General features: G+C 44.2%; 1 protein-coding gene across 1 annotated transcript in view; it reads left to right on the top strand.

The window, feature by feature from the left end:
• Positions 1-20,563, top strand: part of PAXBP1 (PAX3 and PAX7 binding protein 1) — a 275,602-nt gene that overhangs the window by 15,622 nt on the left and 239,417 nt on the right. The window contains exon 3 of the mRNA XM_029603577.1: positions 7,007-7,180. Coding sequence (XP_029459437.1) covers positions 7,007-7,180 — 174 coding nt within the window. The remainder of the gene's footprint in view (positions 1-7,006; positions 7,181-20,563) is intronic.

A 20,563-nucleotide genomic window follows, 5' to 3' on the forward strand; every position in this document is an offset into this window, starting at 1 on the left:
GCATCCCCGTGCCAGCCATTCCCACCCTTAAAGAATGCTCCCAACTCCCAGCATTTCTTGACTAGCTTTTGGGAGCTAGTACTCACTCAGGTCAGAATACATAGTTGTGAATGTTGTAATGGAATACGCAGTGTTTTCATAATGTATTCATCCCATAATAATTCTTAGAAAGCAAATGCTCTACTGTTCACATTTTGCTTATGGTTTCTGGACATATCCAGATCAGTCTAGACCAATGGGTTATGCACTCCCACCAGCAAATGGAGGCAGAGAACAAAACTTTGAGGCACTGCTATAAACCAAGTGTGCCACTTGCAGATCCTCAGTATTTCTCTGTCTCCAGCAGATGGTGGTGGTGCATGCCTGCAGCTCTTGGCTGAGATATCTGGAGTTGCATTTGCTCCCCGAGGTGCCAGGTTCCATCTTTGGACCATGCCTTGGGTGGGAGCCGGGCAAACGGGGGATTAGATACCACTAGCAGTGATAGCCTGAGTGACCGGGGATCCCTGATAAGCCAGGGGTCTGGCTCCCTCAGTGGTCCTGAAGCCTCCCTCCGGGTTGCTGCTGGATCAGGGAAGTATCCCTGTTGGGGAATTCTTGATTTTTCCCTTTGTCATGGTTCTCTGAATTTTATTAAGTTAAAAAAAAAAAAGGCTGTCCCTTCTAATTTGTGAGTTCAGTGGCACTGCCGGTTGCATCGGTCTGCTCGGCAGTGCTGAGCATGGCAGCCCTACAGGCTCAGGGGTGTTTCTGGAGAAGGGTGCAGGCAGTGTTTGTGGCAGGGCTGTGGGGTTTTCCCTTTCCTGGCGGGGTTAGGTGATTTCCTGCACGTTTGCTTGGCGGTGCCGAGCTATTTGAGCGCAAGGGCCATTTTCTCTGCTGCCGGCTGCTTTCCCCTGCGTCTGCTATTTGAAGTTAGGAAGGAGCTTTATTAATATTGAACTGTAGAACTGGCTGTACAAAATGAGGTTTCTTTTGCTTTCCCCTGAATTACCATGTAAATAGCAGAATGAATCAGGCATTACATTTGGGTGATTGCATTCGACAGCACTGAACAAATCAAGCTACTAGAGCTTTGAGCTCTACTGAGAATTTGCAGGAGTTCCCATATGGGCAATGCCCCATGAGTCTCCTTAGTCTATACCAGAGCTAATCTAGCTATGTAATTGACTCTCCATGGAGGCGGTTTTTGCTGATTTCTCTGCCAAAGTAATGGTGTCCCATAAAGAGATGTTGCCATATTGCACCCAGCTACATACCAATGGGATCAAGTTTTTGTTGCAGTTTCAGGCAAAACTCAAGATGCTTCACAATGGGGAGACGAGTTTTCACCAAGAGTAAGGAAGCCAAAGCTTATATTGATCACCTATAGAAGGTTTTTCAAGTTACCATTAAAGCTGAAGTAACTTTCTTTACATAAGTGCAAGGGGTAAGACCACTTTTTGTAGGCCATAACAGGAAATTGGGCCAAGGTTTGGTTTAAAGATGACTATAGTCTCTTATTTTCTACTTTATATTTTTATACAGTTGCTGGGTTTAGCTTGTTGATGCAAAGCAGGTTACCCAGACATTTCACGGTCATTGGGAAATAACAAAAACAGCTTTTATGTACTACTGATCAGTGAATTGGTTTTGTGAGTGATTCATTCTGCTGACCGGAAATACTTAACTTGACCGTAGAACAAGATCTAGCAAAGGCACACCCACAGAGTTCTGATTCTTGAATTTTTGGCATCAAGGTTATTCCATCAGTTAAATTTCTCTGAGTGCTATGGGAGACCCTCTTCAGTGAAGGGATCCCATATTTCGCTTGACGAGGACAGAAGAAAAGAAAACTCTTCATTATGTTGATAAGGATTCTCTTCCTTATGAGGGGAAGGAATGTTTCAGTGATGTTGGGCATTCATTTTAGTATGAATGCGGGATGTGAGGAATTGGGATGATTGGTGTTTTGTTGTGGGTCTGAATGGGAATGCTATCTCGGTTTTAGTCGAGTGTGTGTGTTAATTGAAAAGTAAATGTTCTCAGATTTGGATTCGTATAAGCCTATTACCGTGGGGTGGGGGGTTCTGGTTGGAGATTGCCTCATTGTTTCAATTTGCAATCTCTATGGCATTTTTCTGATGTTATACTAAGTAGTGGATATAAATTTATGTTCACTAAAATATTGATAGTCTTCATTCACCAATAAAAAAAAAGTTAATGTAAACACAAAGCTCACATTCCCTGTATGTACCTGGATCAGTCCAGGCTGCTGGGTTATGCCTCCCTTCCAGCAGATGGAGACGGAGAAAAACTTGAAGGGCACCCTCTCTTAGACTGGTGTGCCACCTGCGATCCTTCAGTATTTCTCTGTCTCCAACAGATGAAGGTGGCAGAACCTGCAGTCCTGATCCTTTAAAAAAAAAAAAAAGAAAAAAAAAAAGCCTCCAATGAGGAAGCACTTGTAAATTTTATTCTGCTATGTCAGTCGCGGATGGATTTATCCCCTGTGTATAATTTAGCATAATAATCCGTAAAAGACATCCAAATCTCTTCGGAGGCTGTAACTAGGGCACCCGTGCCATCATGAACTTTAGTCACCAGTGTCTGAGAGCGAGCAGCCTTCAATTTCTGCACCAAATAATGACCTGCCTTATTTCCACCCTCAAAAAACTTCTGCTTAAGCAGAGTGAGGTTATGACTAATAGCTGCATCATCAAGGGATCGCAAAGCATCCTTAGCCTTTAGTAATTTGTGATATGTATTGGGAGAGTTATTAGACATATGTTGCTTAGTTAATGAATCTATGTCCACTAACTGGGCGGAGCGGGTTCTATCCCTCGCTTTATTACAGTAGGTGGACCTAGCAATGAAAAGGCCCCTAGCTACCGCCTTCGAGCATTCCCAAACGGTCGATGGAAGTACATCATCTGTTTGATTATGGCAGAAGTATTCCTGAAGTTGTTGATTAGTGCTACCTACAAACACCTTATCCTTCAACAAACTATCATTAAGTCTCCATGATCGAAATCCCCTATCCAGATCTCCAAGACGCACATCCATCCATATAGGAGCGTGGTCAGACCAAGTCAAAGGTTCTATACCAGCTCGAGAGACATCATTTTTTAAGGTAGGAGGTGACAAATAAATAATCAATGCGAGAGTAGGTGCTATGCGGTGCTGAGTAAAAAAGTATAGGAACGAGAATGAGGGAAGCGCTGCCTCCATATATCTACCAAGCACCATTTGTCCAAAAAAGATTGCCATTCCCTCCGCATGCCTGTAGCATGAGGATCTAGGGACGAGCTATCCATTTTGGGCTCCCTTGTAGCATTGAAATCCCCACCAAGAAGTAATTCTCCCTCACTATGAGAGGTCAATAACTGATCAATGTCGCGTAAGAATGTGGTTTGAAATGCATTAGGAAAGTACACATTGAGAAGGGTAAAGATACGGGGTGCCCACCCTTATTTTGAGAAGGATATAACGACCTAAGGCATCTGAGCATTGATACAATACATCATGTATGAATGTATTGGAGATAAGAATACCTACCCCCGTATACCTAGATGTTTTAGTACTAGTTGCCCAGTAAGAGTTGGTGAAAGAGGGATACACTAATAGGCGCTCATGGTGTTTACGTGCATGGGTCTCTTGAATAAAGGCCAACGTGGCATGTTGTGCATGTAGTTCCTTTTTCAATAACTGGCATTTACATGATGTATTAAGCCCCTTAACATTAAGAGAGATATGTGAAGCCAACATAAGGCATATACAAAACAGTTCACGTTACTAGCAAGGTCAAGGAGCTACACACCAAGGTATTTGGCTGGGAAATAGAGTATCTCTCAAACACCCCCACTACAAGCCATTAACAACATAGTAGGTTCAGCAGAAACTGTGCATAGAAAGAAACAATCCCCGTTGCCTCCCCCTTTAGTCCAGCTGTATCCCGTCTTGACCCTGCGGGATATCCAACTCCAGGGGAGCTCGTACATCCGAACTGGAACAGGCAGCATGCGCGCAGATGATATCCAGATCCTCCATATGATAATTAACATGAAAGAATAATTGAAACTCAACAAGGCAAATATGCAAAACAGCAATAGAAACCGTATAACAAGATGATGTAAAAGACGTCAGAGAGTTAAATTGATCTTTACAGCAGACCAAAAGTTTAAAGTATATGGAAAAACTTCTGAGAGTGGATCAGGTTCCACGTAGGACTGAGAGGAAGTCCATCATCCTTGCTCAGAGGAGGGGGAATGATGGGTAACTGGTTGCCTTCGAAGATGCTTACCCCCTTTTTCAGCTCGCTGCCATCTGAGCCTAAATATTGGGTTGCTTACCCAGGACTCCAGTGATGAAGAGGGTGAACCGTGGGGGAGGGGGGGATCTGCTTGATTTGGATGAGGAGTGGCCTGATTTGATATCTCTAACCTGCTAGAATCTGCTGCAGTGAACAACAATACACACCTGAGCAAGGATTCTGATGATAATTTCACCCCTATAAGTGATGTAGGGACTCCAATTTGTGGTATTCCCATAGCAATAGTAGAAAAGAGAGGCTGGAATGTTCCTTTCATCTCTTTGGTCAGAGAGGTAACGAAGCTCTTCAGCAAGTCTGAGATTTGGTTGCACTACTGATGTCCTCTGGCCTGACATATGTGGTGGGATATCATCTTCTGAATCCAAGATAGGCTCCTACATGAGAACAGGCAGCCTGTTAGAAGTGAGCACACTATGGAGGTCACTAGTTCTGCAGTTTCCAAGCAAAGTCCTCCTGCTACTAGTCTAGATGAGGTGGCTGCAGGGGCAACGACTCCTTCTCCCACAGATCTAGGATGGACTGTATAGAACTGATTTGGCAAAGCAGCCTAATAAATCAAAGTCTGAGTTGGATGTGTCTGTGGTTTCAATGGGGTAGACTGTTTGGACACCTTGTGTACTTTAGTATGCTTCAGGTCCTTTGAGATGTATGTTGAAGAATCCAGTGCAGGCCGATGATATTGCATTGATTGCATCAGAGCTGCGTCGTGAGTTCTTGCACTGTGCATCATGGGATCCTGAGCACAGTGTGACCATAGGGTAGATGAGTTGGTATGCATCAAGGCTCCACACTTCTGTGGTGTCAGAGCATCAAGTGTTGAGTACACTGGTGTGTTGTCCGTCTGGTGCATTGGTGCGTCATGCGTCAAATGTATCAGCGCATCGAGCTCGTTGGAAGATGCATCAGGCAAGTTGGTGCATGTGCATAGCTGATGCTGTTGGCTCCGATGATGGCTCTATATATGGTGCCAGTGCTCCCTGCTTAGAATGTGTGCTGCTTCAACGCAGGCTGCAGTGGCTCCATTAATTGATGCAACTTTGTCTTTGATACAGATGGCTGGTGGAACTTGACCCCACAACTTCAGCCTGAGTGGACAGAGGTGTTTTTGAGGCACTTTTGCTCAACTTTTCCTGGTGAGGCAGATGAGGATGCACGGTGTGATGAGGACATATTGTGGAGAGATCTACACTGTACCTCAGGCGAAGCACCCTGGACCTCTGAAAGCATGGGTTATTTGTTCACGGGCATAGCGGTTGTGGTTGTGTTTCAAACTGATGCATCGGTAACAATTTGTGCATGTCGGTGAGGAACATAATCTTTCCATAGATAGAGCTTTTGAATCTCCTCACCGTAGTTGATTTCTTCTGTTCGGACACACTGGGAGAGAAGGCCATACTTTGGTGTGTGTATGATCCTTTTTTTTTTTTTTGTAGCACTGAAAAGCTCTGTTGGGCTGCAGAGGCAGCAAATCAACTTAAGAAAATGAAAAAAAAAAGTTATCAAATTGAAAGGTTTTAAGAATTTTTATAGGAAAAAGATACAATTCACATCCGTGCTATGTTCAGACAAAAAATGACTGAGGAAACTCACAAGGCAATGCCCACATAGGAACGTGGAATGGAGGAGTAGCCTAGTGGTTAGAGCTATGAACCAGGAGACCAGGGTTTGAGACCTGCAGTCACTCCTTGTGACCTTGGGCAAGTCACTTTATCCTCCATTGTCTCAGGTACAAACTTAGATTGTAAGCCCTCTGGGGATAGGGAAATACCTACAGTACCTGAATGTAATCCACTTTGAAGTACTGAAAAAAGTGTGAAAAGCGGAATATAAATCTAAATAAAAAAAATAAAACTCCTGCACTTACAAAGCTCTACTGGCTTGAAGGGGCAAGTCCATTTGGTGCCATTAGATGACATCACTCACACGTAATGGCTAATTGAGCCTACTTATTGACAGGAAAAGATGAATTTAAAGCACTCTTTGTAACATTGCGGTAAGATTGGTTTAATATTTTTTCTGAGTTTTCCAGAGCCTAGGTTCATGGCTTTCTGACAGTGGTTTTGCTTGTGGCATGTAAGTGCGACTACCATATAGTAGTATAATTGTGAGCAAATAGAAGCACCAGCTTCTAATGCTATACTAATAAAATAAAACTTGAACTTGAGGCACATATTCATCTTGGGCTTCTCTCTTTGCTGTTGAGTTAACACTAAAGAGAAATATGATATAAGAAGTGATATGTATAGAAAGCATATTCTGGGATTATGGACTGTGCTGTTGAGTAAAATATACATAGGCAGCTACTGCAGCAGTAATGAACCAAATTAAGTTTGTTGAAGTTGTAAAAAGACCAATGTTATTGATGATAAATGTATATTTATAAAAATATATTTTGGATTCATGTCAATTTGGTATGAAACACTGACAGCAAGAACAGGTCAGAAGTCTATGACCTAGCTGTCAATGGTTTTGTAATAATTTTTGTATCTTATTCGAGAGAACTTTCTTCTCAACACTGCCTATATTTACATTTATTTATATTTTTATTTAAAAGATTTATTGCCTGTTCTAGCTGCAATTCTAGGCAGGTTACAAAAAATATACACAATCAAAATAATCATTAGATAACTTGGTGATGCATTGTGTCAAAATATTCCTTGAGTTTCTTGCTGAAATTTCCCATTGTTTTTTTAGTTGAACAGCCTGGAGACAAAGTAGGAGAGGTGAAGGAGCCCTGTGTGGAAGATGGAACCACAACCAGTGAGCAAGGAGAAGAGGAGATGGAAGTGGACAGTGAACGGGAGGATGAGAAACCCAAGACTGCAGCATTTTCTAGTCCCATCTCATCTCTCAACGTTCTCCGTCCAGGTAAGGGCAGTTTGTAATGATACTATAGCAAGAACACTTATTCTATTGCTGGTTAGTTCTGGTCAGATGTGGTGTTAGTCACACACTCCCTTTAAAGGGGAGCCAGCAGTTCTGGGATCAAACTTAATTATAAACTCACTGGGACTTTGTAACTGTTTTATAGGAGTAGTAACTCCAAATGGGTTTGTCTTGCAATTGTCAGTACCCAGGAGAATTTCCGTTCATTTGTACCCACAATTGAGTACTTGTTACTCACTATACATCGGCTTAACTAAATATTGTTTGCAGTCACCACAGGTTTTGCAAATTGTGGCCGCACGTCTGGTGTCATGTGATAGGCATGGTCATATTAATGCAGTTTTATGGCAGCTTCATTGGATGCCTGTAAAGCGGCTTGTAAAATTTGACAGTAACTGCGATGGCACAACAATCCCTGATGATTAAGTGGGTGTGGATCATGATACTGATGATTTGGGTTGTTCCCCTCTTGAGGATTTAGAGCCACATAGAACTCTTCTCCGTTTCTTTTATAGCGATGAGTTGCTGGGTCTGATTACTCAGACTGAAGATGCTTGGGGTGGCTGGGAGTGACTCTTCGGGTGTGCAGAAGAAGGACCTAATATTGGTCACCCTGAACAAGGCTTCATGTTTCTTTCCCCTCATGCATGCGATTCAAGAGTTGCTTGACCTTGAATGGAGTGCACCAGAGGCGAGTTTTAAAGGAGAACCGAACCTTGACGAGTTTATATCCCTTGGATCTGCAGGCAAGAAAGCAATTGTGTTTCCCAAAGGTGGATGCATTGGTGTGTTCTGTCACTAAGCGAACCCCCATACCAGTTGAAGGAAGGGCAGCTGTAAAGGATGCTCAGGATAGGATTGAAATGATCCTTAAGCAAGCCTTTGAGGCCATGGCGATAAATTTGCAAATTGCTGCTTGTTGTTTCCTGGTGTGACTTTCTCAGGAGTCTGGGGGAACGGTTTTGGATGGAAGATCAGTAATAGAACTGGGAACAGCTGCCTTAGATGATGCGGGCTGTGATCTAGTTTGCAGTGCCACCAGAAGGGTTGCTTTTACATAATAGCTGCTAGACATTAGCTGTGGTTATGCAATTGGTCAGCAGACTCTGTTTCTAAGTCCAATCTCACCAAACTGCCCTTCAAGGGTTCTCTTTTGTTTGGCAGTGAGTTGGAGAAGATGGCAAATAAATGGGGGGGAAGCCCAGGTCCCTCATTTGCTGGAGGATAAACCAGCTTCACAGCCTTTTCGGGCAAGAGGCCGTTCTCAAGATTTTGGGTGATTTCATCCTTATAGGGGACCTTCCTCTGAGACCCCATTCCTTCGGTAAATATCAGCCTTTCACCCCAGAAGGCCTTGGAAGGATGCGGACTCCAAGGGTGGAGCCTCTCTACCTTCCCAATGAAGGTTTGCGGACTTACATACTGCCTATCTTGCTTTTATCAGAGGTGGGTCAAGATCACATCGGACCAATGGGTCCTGGAAGTAATTCGGGATGGATTTGCTCTAGAATTTCTTCGCAGTCCTCTGCATGCCTTTATGATCTCTGTGCAAGTCCCCTCAGAAAAGGGTAGCAGTGGAAACCACATTGAGAAGATTGGACCTGAAGGCCATAATTCCTGTTCCTGAATCACAACAAAGTACAGGCCGTTAGTCCATCTATTTTGACTTACCCAAGAAAGAGGGGTCCTTTTGACCCCTCCTGGATCTCAAAGTAGTCAATTGTCATTTGTGGGTCACTCATTTCCGAATGGAGACTGAACGTTCCATAATTGCAGTGCAATCAGGGGAATCCCTCATGCTCTGGATGTGATGGAGGCATATCTGCATATTCCCATTCATCAGGAACATCAATGGTTCCTAAGGTTTGCCATTCTGGGATGTCGTTACTAGTTTCAGGCTTTGTCTTTCAGGCTTCCCACTGCGCCCAGGATCTTCTCCAAGGTCATAATGGTAGTAGCAGCAGCCTTGCGCAAAGATGGCATCCTAGTTCACCCATATCTGGACAACTGGTTGATTTGAGCCAAGAGCGTGGAAGGAGGTCACAGGGCATCTCGCAAGGTGGTCTCCTTGCTGCAGGATCTAGGCTGGGTGGTGAACTTGGCCAAGAGCCATCTGAGATGCTGGAGTATATCTATATTCTTTCTGATATGAAGCAGGACAGAGTGTTTTTGCCAGAGAGTCGAATTCAGAAGTTTATTGCTCAAGTTCAAACCCTGAGAACTATTCGCCCAACAGGTGTGGTCTTATCTTCAGGTCCTGGGTTTGATGGCTGCCATGTTAGAGGTTTTTCCCTGGGCAAGGGCACATATGCAATCTCTTTAGACAGTGCTGCTTGACATGCTTTGCTTATGGACTTGGCCATAGAAGCAGTCCTGCATTTTTTTCCCCTTGTGCCTGCGCAACAGTTCCCCAGACTGTAAATGTCTAGGCCCTCATTGGTTGCTGTCTGAATCCAATTCCCCTTTTCCCCTTGCCATTGAAGCAGAGAGCAGTGTTGGAGTTGCATCAAAGGCATTAGGGCTATTTAAGTAAGGTCATGTCTCTTTATTTTTGTAATCTTAATTCAGAAATTCATGGCCAGACGATCTGTATTTTTCCTGATTTATCTAGGATCACTCAGGAGCGTAGAAGAGGGTTTCTTGTCTTAAGACAGGAGCCATATTCTACGCTATCCTTGCAATTGCCACATTAAATTTCATTCTAATACTTATATCTTCTTCTCTCCTGAGCAGCTCAGATCTTTCATTGATGCTAGGAAGAATCCAACATCTCCTATCTCCCAAATAGACCAGCAGTCCTGATTTATTTTTTCTTTTTATTCAGGGTGAATTATCTTTGCTATGGCTTTTTTTCTGCATTTTTTGCTTAGATTAACTCCTCTGTTTTCTCTGCTCCCTTCATTACATTGTTTCTTTTTAATTAATGGATTACTATCAACCTTATGTTAGATTTAATTTTTCCTTTTTTGATAGTTTTCTATGATGTTGATTTAATCTATTGATTATTATGCTACAAAGTAATGACTATATGCTTTGTAAATTAAAATGCTTATAAACAGTTAAAAAAAAAAAAAAAAAGGTATCAGGGCTTATTGATTAAGGGTAGTAACAGCCACACCAGCAAATTACCCCCATGTTTAATAGTTCCCCAGACCGTAAATGTCGGCTGCTGTCTGAACCCAAAACCCCTTTTCCCCTTGCTTTTGAAACAGAGCAGTGTTGGAGTTGCATCAACAGTATCAAGGCTTATTTGTCAAGAGTAGTAACTGCCGCTCCAGCAAGTTACTCCCAAGCACTCTTTTCTTCATTGGAGGTGAGCTTCCAGTTGCCGTGGTGGTTGTAGGTGGATCATCTCCAGAAGGGTGTTTCCTTGGAATCCCTGAATTGGTTAGTGCTAATGACTGATGCGAGCCTCCTGGGTTGGGGGGCTTGCTGTCAGGAGTTGATGGTGCAAGTTTGCTGGATTGCCAAGGAGCGGCAGTGGAGCATCAACCGATTAGAAGCACAAGCAGTATGGCTAGTGTGCTTGCATTTCGCTGAGCATCTAAAGGCTCAGGCGGTCAGGATAAAGTTACAGTGCAACACCGGTGGCCTACATCAATCATTAGGGTGGCACCAAAAGTCAACAGGTGTCTTAGGAGATAGATACACTCATAGTATGCGTGGAGCAACATCTGCTAGACATATCTGCCTCCCACATTGCCGGAAAGGACAATGTAAGGGAGACTTTGGACCCAGGAGAGTGGGAGTTAGCAGACGAAGCCTTTCAGCTCATAGGGGAGTACTGGGGCTGGATTGTTGGGAAGATTGCAAGTCAGGCCGAACTGTACTTTTGGTGCCGATCTGCAGAGACTGCTTGTGGGCAGTCCCCTCAGACTGCCTCCTCAGAAGGATCTGTTGTGGCAGGGACCCATTCTTCATGAAGATCCGGGTCAATTTTGTCTTATGATTTGGCGCTAGGGAAGGGCTAGGTTGTTGAAGTGTGGTTATTCACCTGCTGTGATTTCCACCTTGCTTAGGGCCAGGAAATTTTCTCTGTCTCTGGCCTATGTGAGAATTTGGAGAGTTTTCGAGCCCTGGTGTACGGAGCGAGGTTCTCAGCTTCTCAAAGTGAATACTTCATTGATTTTGGAATTTTTACAGGAAGGTTTGGTTAAAGGTTTAGCCCTTAACACCTTGAAGTAGTGGCAGCCCTTGTTTGTTATAGGGGTCAGGTCAATGGTGGGCCTCTGTCTTCCTATCCTGATGTCTCGGTTTTTGAATGGAGTTAAGCATCTTCGTCCTTCCTTGTGACTGCCAGTGTCTCTGTAGGACCTTATTCTGGTCCTGATTTTCTTGGATCCAACATTTCGGCCATTATGTGGCCTTTCTTTGCGGCTGCTTACCTTGAAAGTGTTTCTAGTGTCAATCTGTTCTGAACATACAGGCCGATTCAATAAACTCCGCGGGAGAGCCTGTGCTCCGATGTGAGCGCCCGCTCTCCCGTGTGCCCAGGCACCTCTGCTGGGCGCGTGATTCTTATTTAAATTAGGGCCGTGCTAATAAGGAGGTGCTAGGGACACTAACGCGTCCCTAGCACCTCCTTATTAGCGGAAGCGGTGGCTGTCAGCGGGTCTGACAACAGAAGCTTAATTTTACCGGCGTCTGTTGTCGAACCCGCTGACAGCCACAGGTTTGGAAAACGGATGCCGGCAAAATCGAGCGTCCGTTTTCCAACCCACAGGCCAGCAGACAGGTTTTTTTTTTTTTGTTTTGCTTTTATTTTATTTATTTTTTTGGGGACCTCTTGACTTAATATCTCCATGATATTAAGTCGGAGGGTGTACAGAAAAGCATTTTTTTCTGCTTTTCTGTACCTTTCCTGGTGGTGTCCCTGATTAACGCCTGCCTTTGGGCAGGCATTAATTTCTGAGAGTAAAATGTGCGGCTTGGCTGCACATTTTACTTTCAGTATCCTGTGGTTATAACTAATAGGCTCATCAGCATGCATTTGCATGTGATGAGTGCTATTAGTTTCAGGGGGGGTGGCACCGCATTTTCCACGTGCTATTTCCCCTTGCAGTATAAGGGGTAATAGCGCGTGTAAAACGCACGGTCAAACATGGTTAAATGGTGCGCTCAGCTGAGCGCACCGTTCTGTATTGGCCTGTTAGAGCCTGCTGCTCAGAAACATTTTCTTGCCGTAAGCCTTTTCTGTGTATGACTCCAGGAGCAGTACAGCTTTGGACTGTCTTCTTTTTTGCCAAAAGTGGATTCAGAATTTCATTTGACACAATCCATTTCCCTGCCCATGTTGGACAGGGATAGAGACGAGAGTGAGTTTTGTCTCTTGCGTACTTTGACGTCAAGCGTCATTTGCTGCACTACTTGGACGTTATTAATTCTGTTCAGAAGTCTGATCACCTGTTTGTTCTCCATGGTGGCAGAAAACAGGAAAAACTGGTGATGCTGGCAACTAGGGTTAAGGAAGTTGTCATGGCTGTCTATGTGGATGCCAAGATCCCTTTGCCAAAGCAAATTAGTATTAGTATAGTAGCTACTTTCATATCCTAGAATATATATGACTATGAACTAGAATATGTACTTGCTATGGTGTTGAATTAGAAGATGAATGCTGACACAAAACATATCGTAGACCATGAATATGAATGCTGATACTGTAAACTGCTGTGATCTTCTTTTGGAACGACAGTATATAAAAAGCCTAAATAAGTCTGCATTCCATGAGAGCTCAGGCGATTATCGTGAGCAGAAATTCAATTGTCTACCATCAATTTGCTGAGTGGCGATGTGGCCATCTTTACACACCTTTTCCAAGCATTACCGCTTGGATGTTCAGGATTGGGAGGACGCTTACATCGTGCGGGTGGTGTTGACTGGACTGTGGGCAGCCTCGCGCCCTATTTGGGTGTAGCTTTTGTACATCCTACTTGCGGGGATTGGCCTGCCTGAGTGCAGAGGATGGAGAAATTACTACTTGCCTCATAATTTCCTTTCCTCTATGGAAGGCAGGCCAATTTCAGACTCTCCCTCGGCTGCCAATTTTTGCCTTTGGTTTGCCCTTTAGGTGTAGTCATTGTAGAGTATTGTTCCTGTTATTCGTTTGAAGCCTGGTAAGTGTCTTCACCAGCCCCTCAGTTTAGTGAATGTTAATGCTTTTGGCTGAGTTTGGTGTTCCCTATTGGTTGGAAGCACGAGTGGTTTATTGTTAATCATTTTAGAGTATAATCATTTTGTCCACAGTTTGGCTTTTCCAGAGAATACGCATGGGCTGATGTCAGGGCAGGGCTTGTACAACTGTGACGTCAGCTTTTACTGTCCATCTGCTGGTAGAAGTGCATAACCCACTTGTGGGGATTGTCCTGCCTTCCTTAGAGGAAAGGAAATTAACAAGTAAGTAGTAATTTCTCCTTCATTGTACTGTTGGTACTTTAAGATGCCGTGCCACCTGTAGTCTCTCAGTATTCTCTATTTCCAGCAGTTGGTAGAGGTGTCCATCCTGCAGTCAGATGGTCTGGAGAAGAAAATTGCTCCCGGGAGTGTTAGGTCTTTGGGCCATCTTCCTGGTTCAGTAGAGTCCAGCAGGAGATCTTTCTCTTTCTCTCTCTCCTCTCTTTCTCTCTCTCTCTCCTCTCACTCCTTTTCTCTCTTTCTCTCTCTCCTTCTCTCTCCTTCTCTCTCTCCTCTCTCCTCTCTCTCTTTCTCTCTTTTGGATTTAAAGAGGGTGAAAGTGTCATTACGAGTACCTCACTTCTTCTGCATGGAGACTCTTTGGTCGGTAATTGCAGCAGTCAGAAAAGGAGAATTTCCGGTGTCATTTGGTCTTTCAGAGACTCAACTACACATTCCTATTCATAGAGATGATCAGCGATACATCATTTGCAGTCCTGGGGGGACATTTCTTGTTTCAGTTGCTCCCTTTTAGGATTGGCAACGGTTCCTTACATGTTTTTCAAGGTAATGGTGGTCATGGTGGTGGCTCTTTGCAGAGAAGGGATCATGGTACATCCTTACTCGAATGATTGGTTGATTCGGACGAAGTCTGAGGTGAGTATCATCACTCAGATCACAGGGTGATTCTCCTGTTGCAACTTCTAGTTTGGGTGGTTAATTTTGCCAACAGCAAGCTGGATCCATCTCAGAAAATAGAATATTTGGGTGCCCGGTTCAAGACTAGCATGAGAGAACATTCTTACAGTGGAGAAAAGCCTGAAACTTCAGAGCCAGGGTCTGCAGCTGCTGCAGATGCTTCAGCTACTGGGTTCTATGGCATCTATGCTAGACCTGGTTCCTTGTCCTCTGCAGTGGGCTCTTCTCTTGCCATGGAATTTCCAGTCTCAGGACTTCGAGGTCAGGTTACCCTTATAAAGGAGGCCAGATTGCGTGTTTCCTGGTGGCTCTCGCAGAGCAGTTTATCCAAAGGTGTGGAGTTGGAGATCCCGGATTGGTTAACTGTGACCATGGATGCCAGTTTGAGCAGATGGCGGCCATCTGCCAAGGGCAGAGAGTACAGGATTGGTGGACTCTGAACCTTCCTTGTCCTTCAATCGTATAAAGACAATGAGAATCAGAACAGCCTTAGTCCTTTTTACCTCTAGTCAATGGCAAGGCAGCAATGATGCTGTCAGACATTGCAACAGCAGTAGTATGTATATAGAAGTAGGGAGGAACCCGGAGCTCAGAGGTTTATTTGGAAGAGGGAATGATACTATGGCGAACAGAATGACATTTAATATTGCTTTTGGTTTCTCACTTTTCCAGAGTGGAGAATTTGCAGGCAGATTTTTTTTGATCAGGCACAGGTGAATGGGAGCTGACGTAAGAAGCATTTGCTCTCATCAGGTCCAAATGGGGAAACCTATGGTGGATTTGATGGCGACCGGTGCTGAGATTCTTCAGTCGCAGGAGAGAAGCAGAGTCCAAGAGCCGGGATGCCCTGTCTGTCATGGTCTCAGTGAAGGACTGAAGAAACAGCAAGGAAGGCTGTCTAACAAAGCCGTGAGGGCAGCAATACAGGATTAGCAGCCAGGTGTCCAATCTGGATTTCTTTATTGAGCAGTAACACGAATATGTAAACAAGCCCGACTCAGACCGAGTTTCGTCCTCTTACAATGGGGCTTCATCAGGGGCTACAACATACAATAAATAACACACACTCATAAATAATAAAAATCATAAAACATGACTAAAACATACAGATAAAATGGTAACATAAATGTGTGGCGTAACATATAAAATACAGAATGTGATCAGCTTACATTAAAAAATACATGTGGCACATCATTAGACCAAATTCCAAAATATATTGCCTTTACCTTAACTTATGTCGTGTTTTGGTTAGTGAATATCCAGGTCTTAAATAAGACTGTACAACAACTAGTCTGTAATTTCAAAAAGATAATTAATTGATTTATTAAAATGCAATGATAAAACTAATGTTGCAAAATGTCTTATAACTGACTGGCATGTCAAAAAAATGTAAAAAAGAGCAGTATGGAATAATATATAACTCAACAACGCTACCTAAAGCAATAAACAAATGTCCCAATATTGAGAAAAAACTAAGAGACACTATAAGTGGTAATAATGAAATTGTCACCCGAAACTGGAAAAATCAATTATAAAAAGAAAATGAATAAATAATACCATGAATTTAGCATATATATCACGGCAGCACTATCTGCCACAGTGTAATCTAACGTCCATACTGTTACAGCTACAAATTATAACGCTATTGAAAAAAACAAAAAGAATAATATAAATTTTAGAATCAAAAAACAAGATATATATAAAAAATGAAGCACTTTGAAATTCCATGTGTTTCACAACAAATAGTCCATAAAATTATTAGAACTTACATATAATTAAAACAACTTCGACTACTTGGTGTGCCGCTAAGAAGCTCATATCTTCCTCATACAATAAAATTAATACTTACTATTAAACAGGCTTGGGAAATCATGTATGGGCAGCGGCACCTCAGTCTCTCATTTGATCATAAATACAAGGGTTTTCAATGTGCCGGTGTCTTGTTTAAAAAGCTAAAAGAATGCGCCAAAAAATGCCATCATTCAAAAAAGAGAGGCATGATTAGCAAAAATGTCAATATATTCTGAACTACTGCTTACGCGCTTACAAATAACAGATAGCTGGTCACAAATTACAGATCACTATTAATGAGCAAAATAAACATTAAAATATATGGCCATTGGTCCAAAAAACGGGTGTGCGCATTGGCGCCTCTATATTCTTCAAAAAAATGTAAGGACTCTGAACACCAGCATTATCCCACGGGATGGAGCTAACATCATACAATTAAAAATAAAATAAATACGATTGCCATTAATTTCACATACATGTCACGGCATCGTGGTAAATTACTTCTAAACCGTGGCAGCTAAACCCGCTACTTGTGCCGCTATAGAAGGTACACCGGGAAGCTCGTAAGAAAATAGAATCAAAGAACAAAAAATTTTTAATTCCCAAAAAAAAATTAGAGCACTCTAAAATTGCATGTATGTCACACAAATATTTCCTAACAATGTTAAAACCTACATATAGATTAGATCTATTTATACTTGTGGTTATATAGCTGAGGAACTAAAAACAGACTCTTAAGATAAAAACTCACTGTTCGATGTGCTTGTGAAATCAAACATGGGCGGCAGCACCTCTGTCCCTTATTCACTCGTAAAAGTAAGAACTTTAAAATGCAGGCGTCTCTTTTAAAAAAAAAAGCTAAAAGCGCGCCCAAAACTGCCGTCATTCAGAGAAGAGGGGCGTGGTAACAAATTACCCGTATGTTCTGAACTACTGCTGCTGCGCACTTGCAACTGACAGGTAGCTAATCCCGAATCCATATACACATCAATATTAATGAGTAAAATGAAAATGATGCAAAGAGAGATATTACCATTGCTCAAAAAAACAGTGTGCACAACGGTACCTCTGTCTTTATTCAATCAAAAATATAAAATCTCTAAAACACAAATGCCTTTTATTATGTATCACACACCCTAGAGCTGTCATCATATATGGAAAAAGAACGTAGTTAAAACAATACAAGTGTGCAAACAGCTATTTGAGCCATCTTAAGACTGATCGATGCAACCATCAATACTAATGCTATGTTCAAAATATTGTAGACAGGGGGCGCTGTTCCGCGGCCGATGGGATAAGACGTGTGCGTGCTGAGCTCCGTTCCCTCCGCGCTGAAAACACCTTATAAACAGCTGATTTCGTCATTTTCCTGCCCCGGTTTGCTCTGCCGTGCCTCCCTCTGTCGTGCCTGCGCTCATGACTGCGAAAAAAAAAACCGGCAGATCTAAAACATTTTGCCTACGGTAAGGCACATGCCGAGGAGGGGCCTGTGGGCATCGATCCGACCAGCCTGGATTTTGACGCTGCCGAGGGCCCTGGGACCGCGATCGGACCCCTCCCCCCACAGGTTCAGCTTACCCCGGGAGACGCTGTCACTAAGGAGGAGATGAGGGGGTGGTTCATGGAGCTCCGTGCCGATATGAAACAGCACAAACAAGATCTGATGTCCTCCATGGCTGACATTAGGGAGGACTTAGCTGCACTTGGTCGCCGCGTGGATGATGTGGAGGGGAGGGTGGATGGCCACGGGGAGGTCTTGAACAAAATGGCGGATCGACAGCAGAAATTTGATACTGAATTGTCTGCCCTCTCTGACAAGCTGGAAGACCTAGAAAACAGGAATAGGAGATGCAATCTCCGTATTAGAGGAGTGCCAGACAGTCCGGAATATGTGGATGCCCATAGCATTGCCCAACAAATCTGTATTTTTATCTTACAAATGGCCTCCCCGGACCAGGATAACAACTCTGCAGAGGCCTCTACCATCCGGCTAGAACGCGCCCATCGGGCACTTGGTCAGCGAGGTGAGCAGAGATCTCGGGACATTATCATCTGTTTCCACAGTTTTCTGCAGAAATCCCAGGTTTATGACGCGGCCAGAAAGCAACGAGATATTCAATGGAAGTCTCACTCCATCACAATATTTCAAGATTTGGCTCCAGTGACCCTTAAACGCCGCTATGATCTGCGTGAGGTCACGACAGCTCTGCGATCGGGTGGGACACGCTATAGATGGACTTTTCCATTTGGACTACAATTTCAAATCCAAGGCGTGACATATCGTGTCAAGACACTGACGGACGCAGCAGAGGCTTTCAAGCAGGCTCAACTACCAGTTCCGTTTCAGATACCAAAGCCGGCCGCGGCCCGCTCCAAACCGGATGCCATGCCTCGCTGGCAGCGAGCTGGAAAGGGCGGACGTCGCCTCCGGCGCCATTCAGGAGCTGCTGGAGGGTCCATGTCTGATCAGGGTTGAGCAGTCGACCTCATCGTTGGTCCTTCTTACCAGTCTTCCTACCATGGAGGTGGTTTTGGAGTTGGTTTTTCAAGGCACCCTTTTTGCCTGGGGTATCTGCCTTAATCACCGGCGAATGGGTGGATACCTTTTCTGCCCTATTGAGTTATGACGAATTATGTTCCTGTTTGCATTTTTGGTGTTTTCATATTGTTCTGCTATCCTTTTGCTTCAGAGGGGGGGACGGCCTCGGCACGGGGAGTTCCCTGTGTGCCGGGTACAGTTGCAGCCCCCTGAAGGTCTGCTTTCCACTGGGAATGGTGGCATGCCTTCCATTATTTGGGGATGACAACAGGGTATCTTACTATTGTACTGTGATCTATGTGTGGCGTTTACCGTATATGTGGGGGGGCTGTCTACACCGATGTTTGGGTGGGAGTCCGGGTCCTGGAGAGCTCTGGGAATGGCCCTATGTTTATCTAACCCCTCTTTCTCCCTATGGCCACTAAAATTATCTCACTAAATGTAAAGGGGTTAAATACTCCCCGAAAAAGGGTACTTCTCAGAAAAGAATTGCAAGTGCAACAGGCGGCTCTAGCCTTTGTTCAGGAAACGCACATCCGTAAGCGTTATGAACACTTGCTAGTTTTTCCCTCTTACCCCAGCACTTATTGGGCAGCCAGCACCAAGAATTCCCGCTACGCAGGGGTGGGGATTCTTGTTTCTCACACCTTAGTCCATGATGTGGTGCACAAGGTTCTGGACCCACAGGGCCGGTATTTACTACTTAAACTGAGAGTGGGCGGCCGTATCCTGACCCTGGTTAATGTTTATTTCCCCAATGTCAACCAAGCATCCTTTCTGAAGGAGATAGACCAGTTACTGATTGGTCAGGCAGCTGGAGACATTATATTGGGGGGAGATTTTAACTTATCTATGGACCCTAAGGTTGACAATTCCTCTCCGCATACTAATGCCTTCACTGGGCTACGTAAAGCATGGCGTGCATTCCTGACGCGCTGGCACCTAATAGATATTTGGCGGGATAGGTACCCGACCTCGAGGTCCTATACCTTTTTTTCTGCGCCTCACAAATCTTATTCCCGTATTGATTACCTTTTTCTTGGGGCCCATATTCAAAATCTTGTTCGGGCCGTGGGCATCGATGGCATCACGTGGTCCGATCACGCGCCTGTCTGGGCAACAGTGGCCTTCCTCGACACTGTTGGCGGCCTACGTGCTTGGCGTCTAAATAGCAGTTTGTTGAGGGATATTGCCTTCACCAAACAGCTCGACTCCAGCATACGAGAATATTTCAGGGTCAATGACACGGAAGGCATGTCTGCTGCCACACTCTGGGAATGCTCCAAGGCCGTGGTCCGAGGGCTTTTGCTATCTCGGGCGGCTTTCTGCAATAAGGAACGAGAGGGCAAACGATCGGCATTGGTGTCTGACATTACCCAGCTGTCGCAGCAGCATGCTGCCACCGGGTCGCCTGCACTCTATACTCGCCTTTTACGTGCTAAAGACCTGTTACGCTCTATAGATGATGCTTATGTGAGTCACCAGCTGAACTTGACCAAACAAAAATACTTTGAGGGGGGTAACAAGGCGGGTCGCTTGTTGGCGCAGAGTTTAAAGGCACAACAAGCGCAGACCTTAGTTGCAAAGATTTGCACTCCCCAGGGCATTCTGGAGACCTCTTCGGAGAGTATTCGCACTTGCTTTTCTGATTTTTACACTCAGTTATACTCTCCTGAGGCTTCCATTCGGGACGTGGACATTGACTGCTATTTAGCCTCTGTCTCCTTACCGGCACTTACGGGGGACCAACGGCTTTTGCTAGACGCTCCTATTACCGTGGATGAAGTCACATTTGCTATTAAGAACCTGAAACCGGGAAAGGCCCCAGGGTTGGATGGTTTCCCGGGGGAATATTACTGGCAGTTTACGCTGGCTCTGGTGCAACCCCTTACTGATATGTTTAATGCCCTTAGGGACCTTGGCACCATTCCTGCTACTGCCAACAC

The sequence above is a fragment of the Rhinatrema bivittatum genome, chromosome 5, assembly GCF_901001135.1.
Source record: "Rhinatrema bivittatum chromosome 5, aRhiBiv1.1, whole genome shotgun sequence".
Taxonomy (NCBI): Eukaryota; Metazoa; Chordata; class Amphibia; order Gymnophiona; family Rhinatrematidae; genus Rhinatrema; species Rhinatrema bivittatum.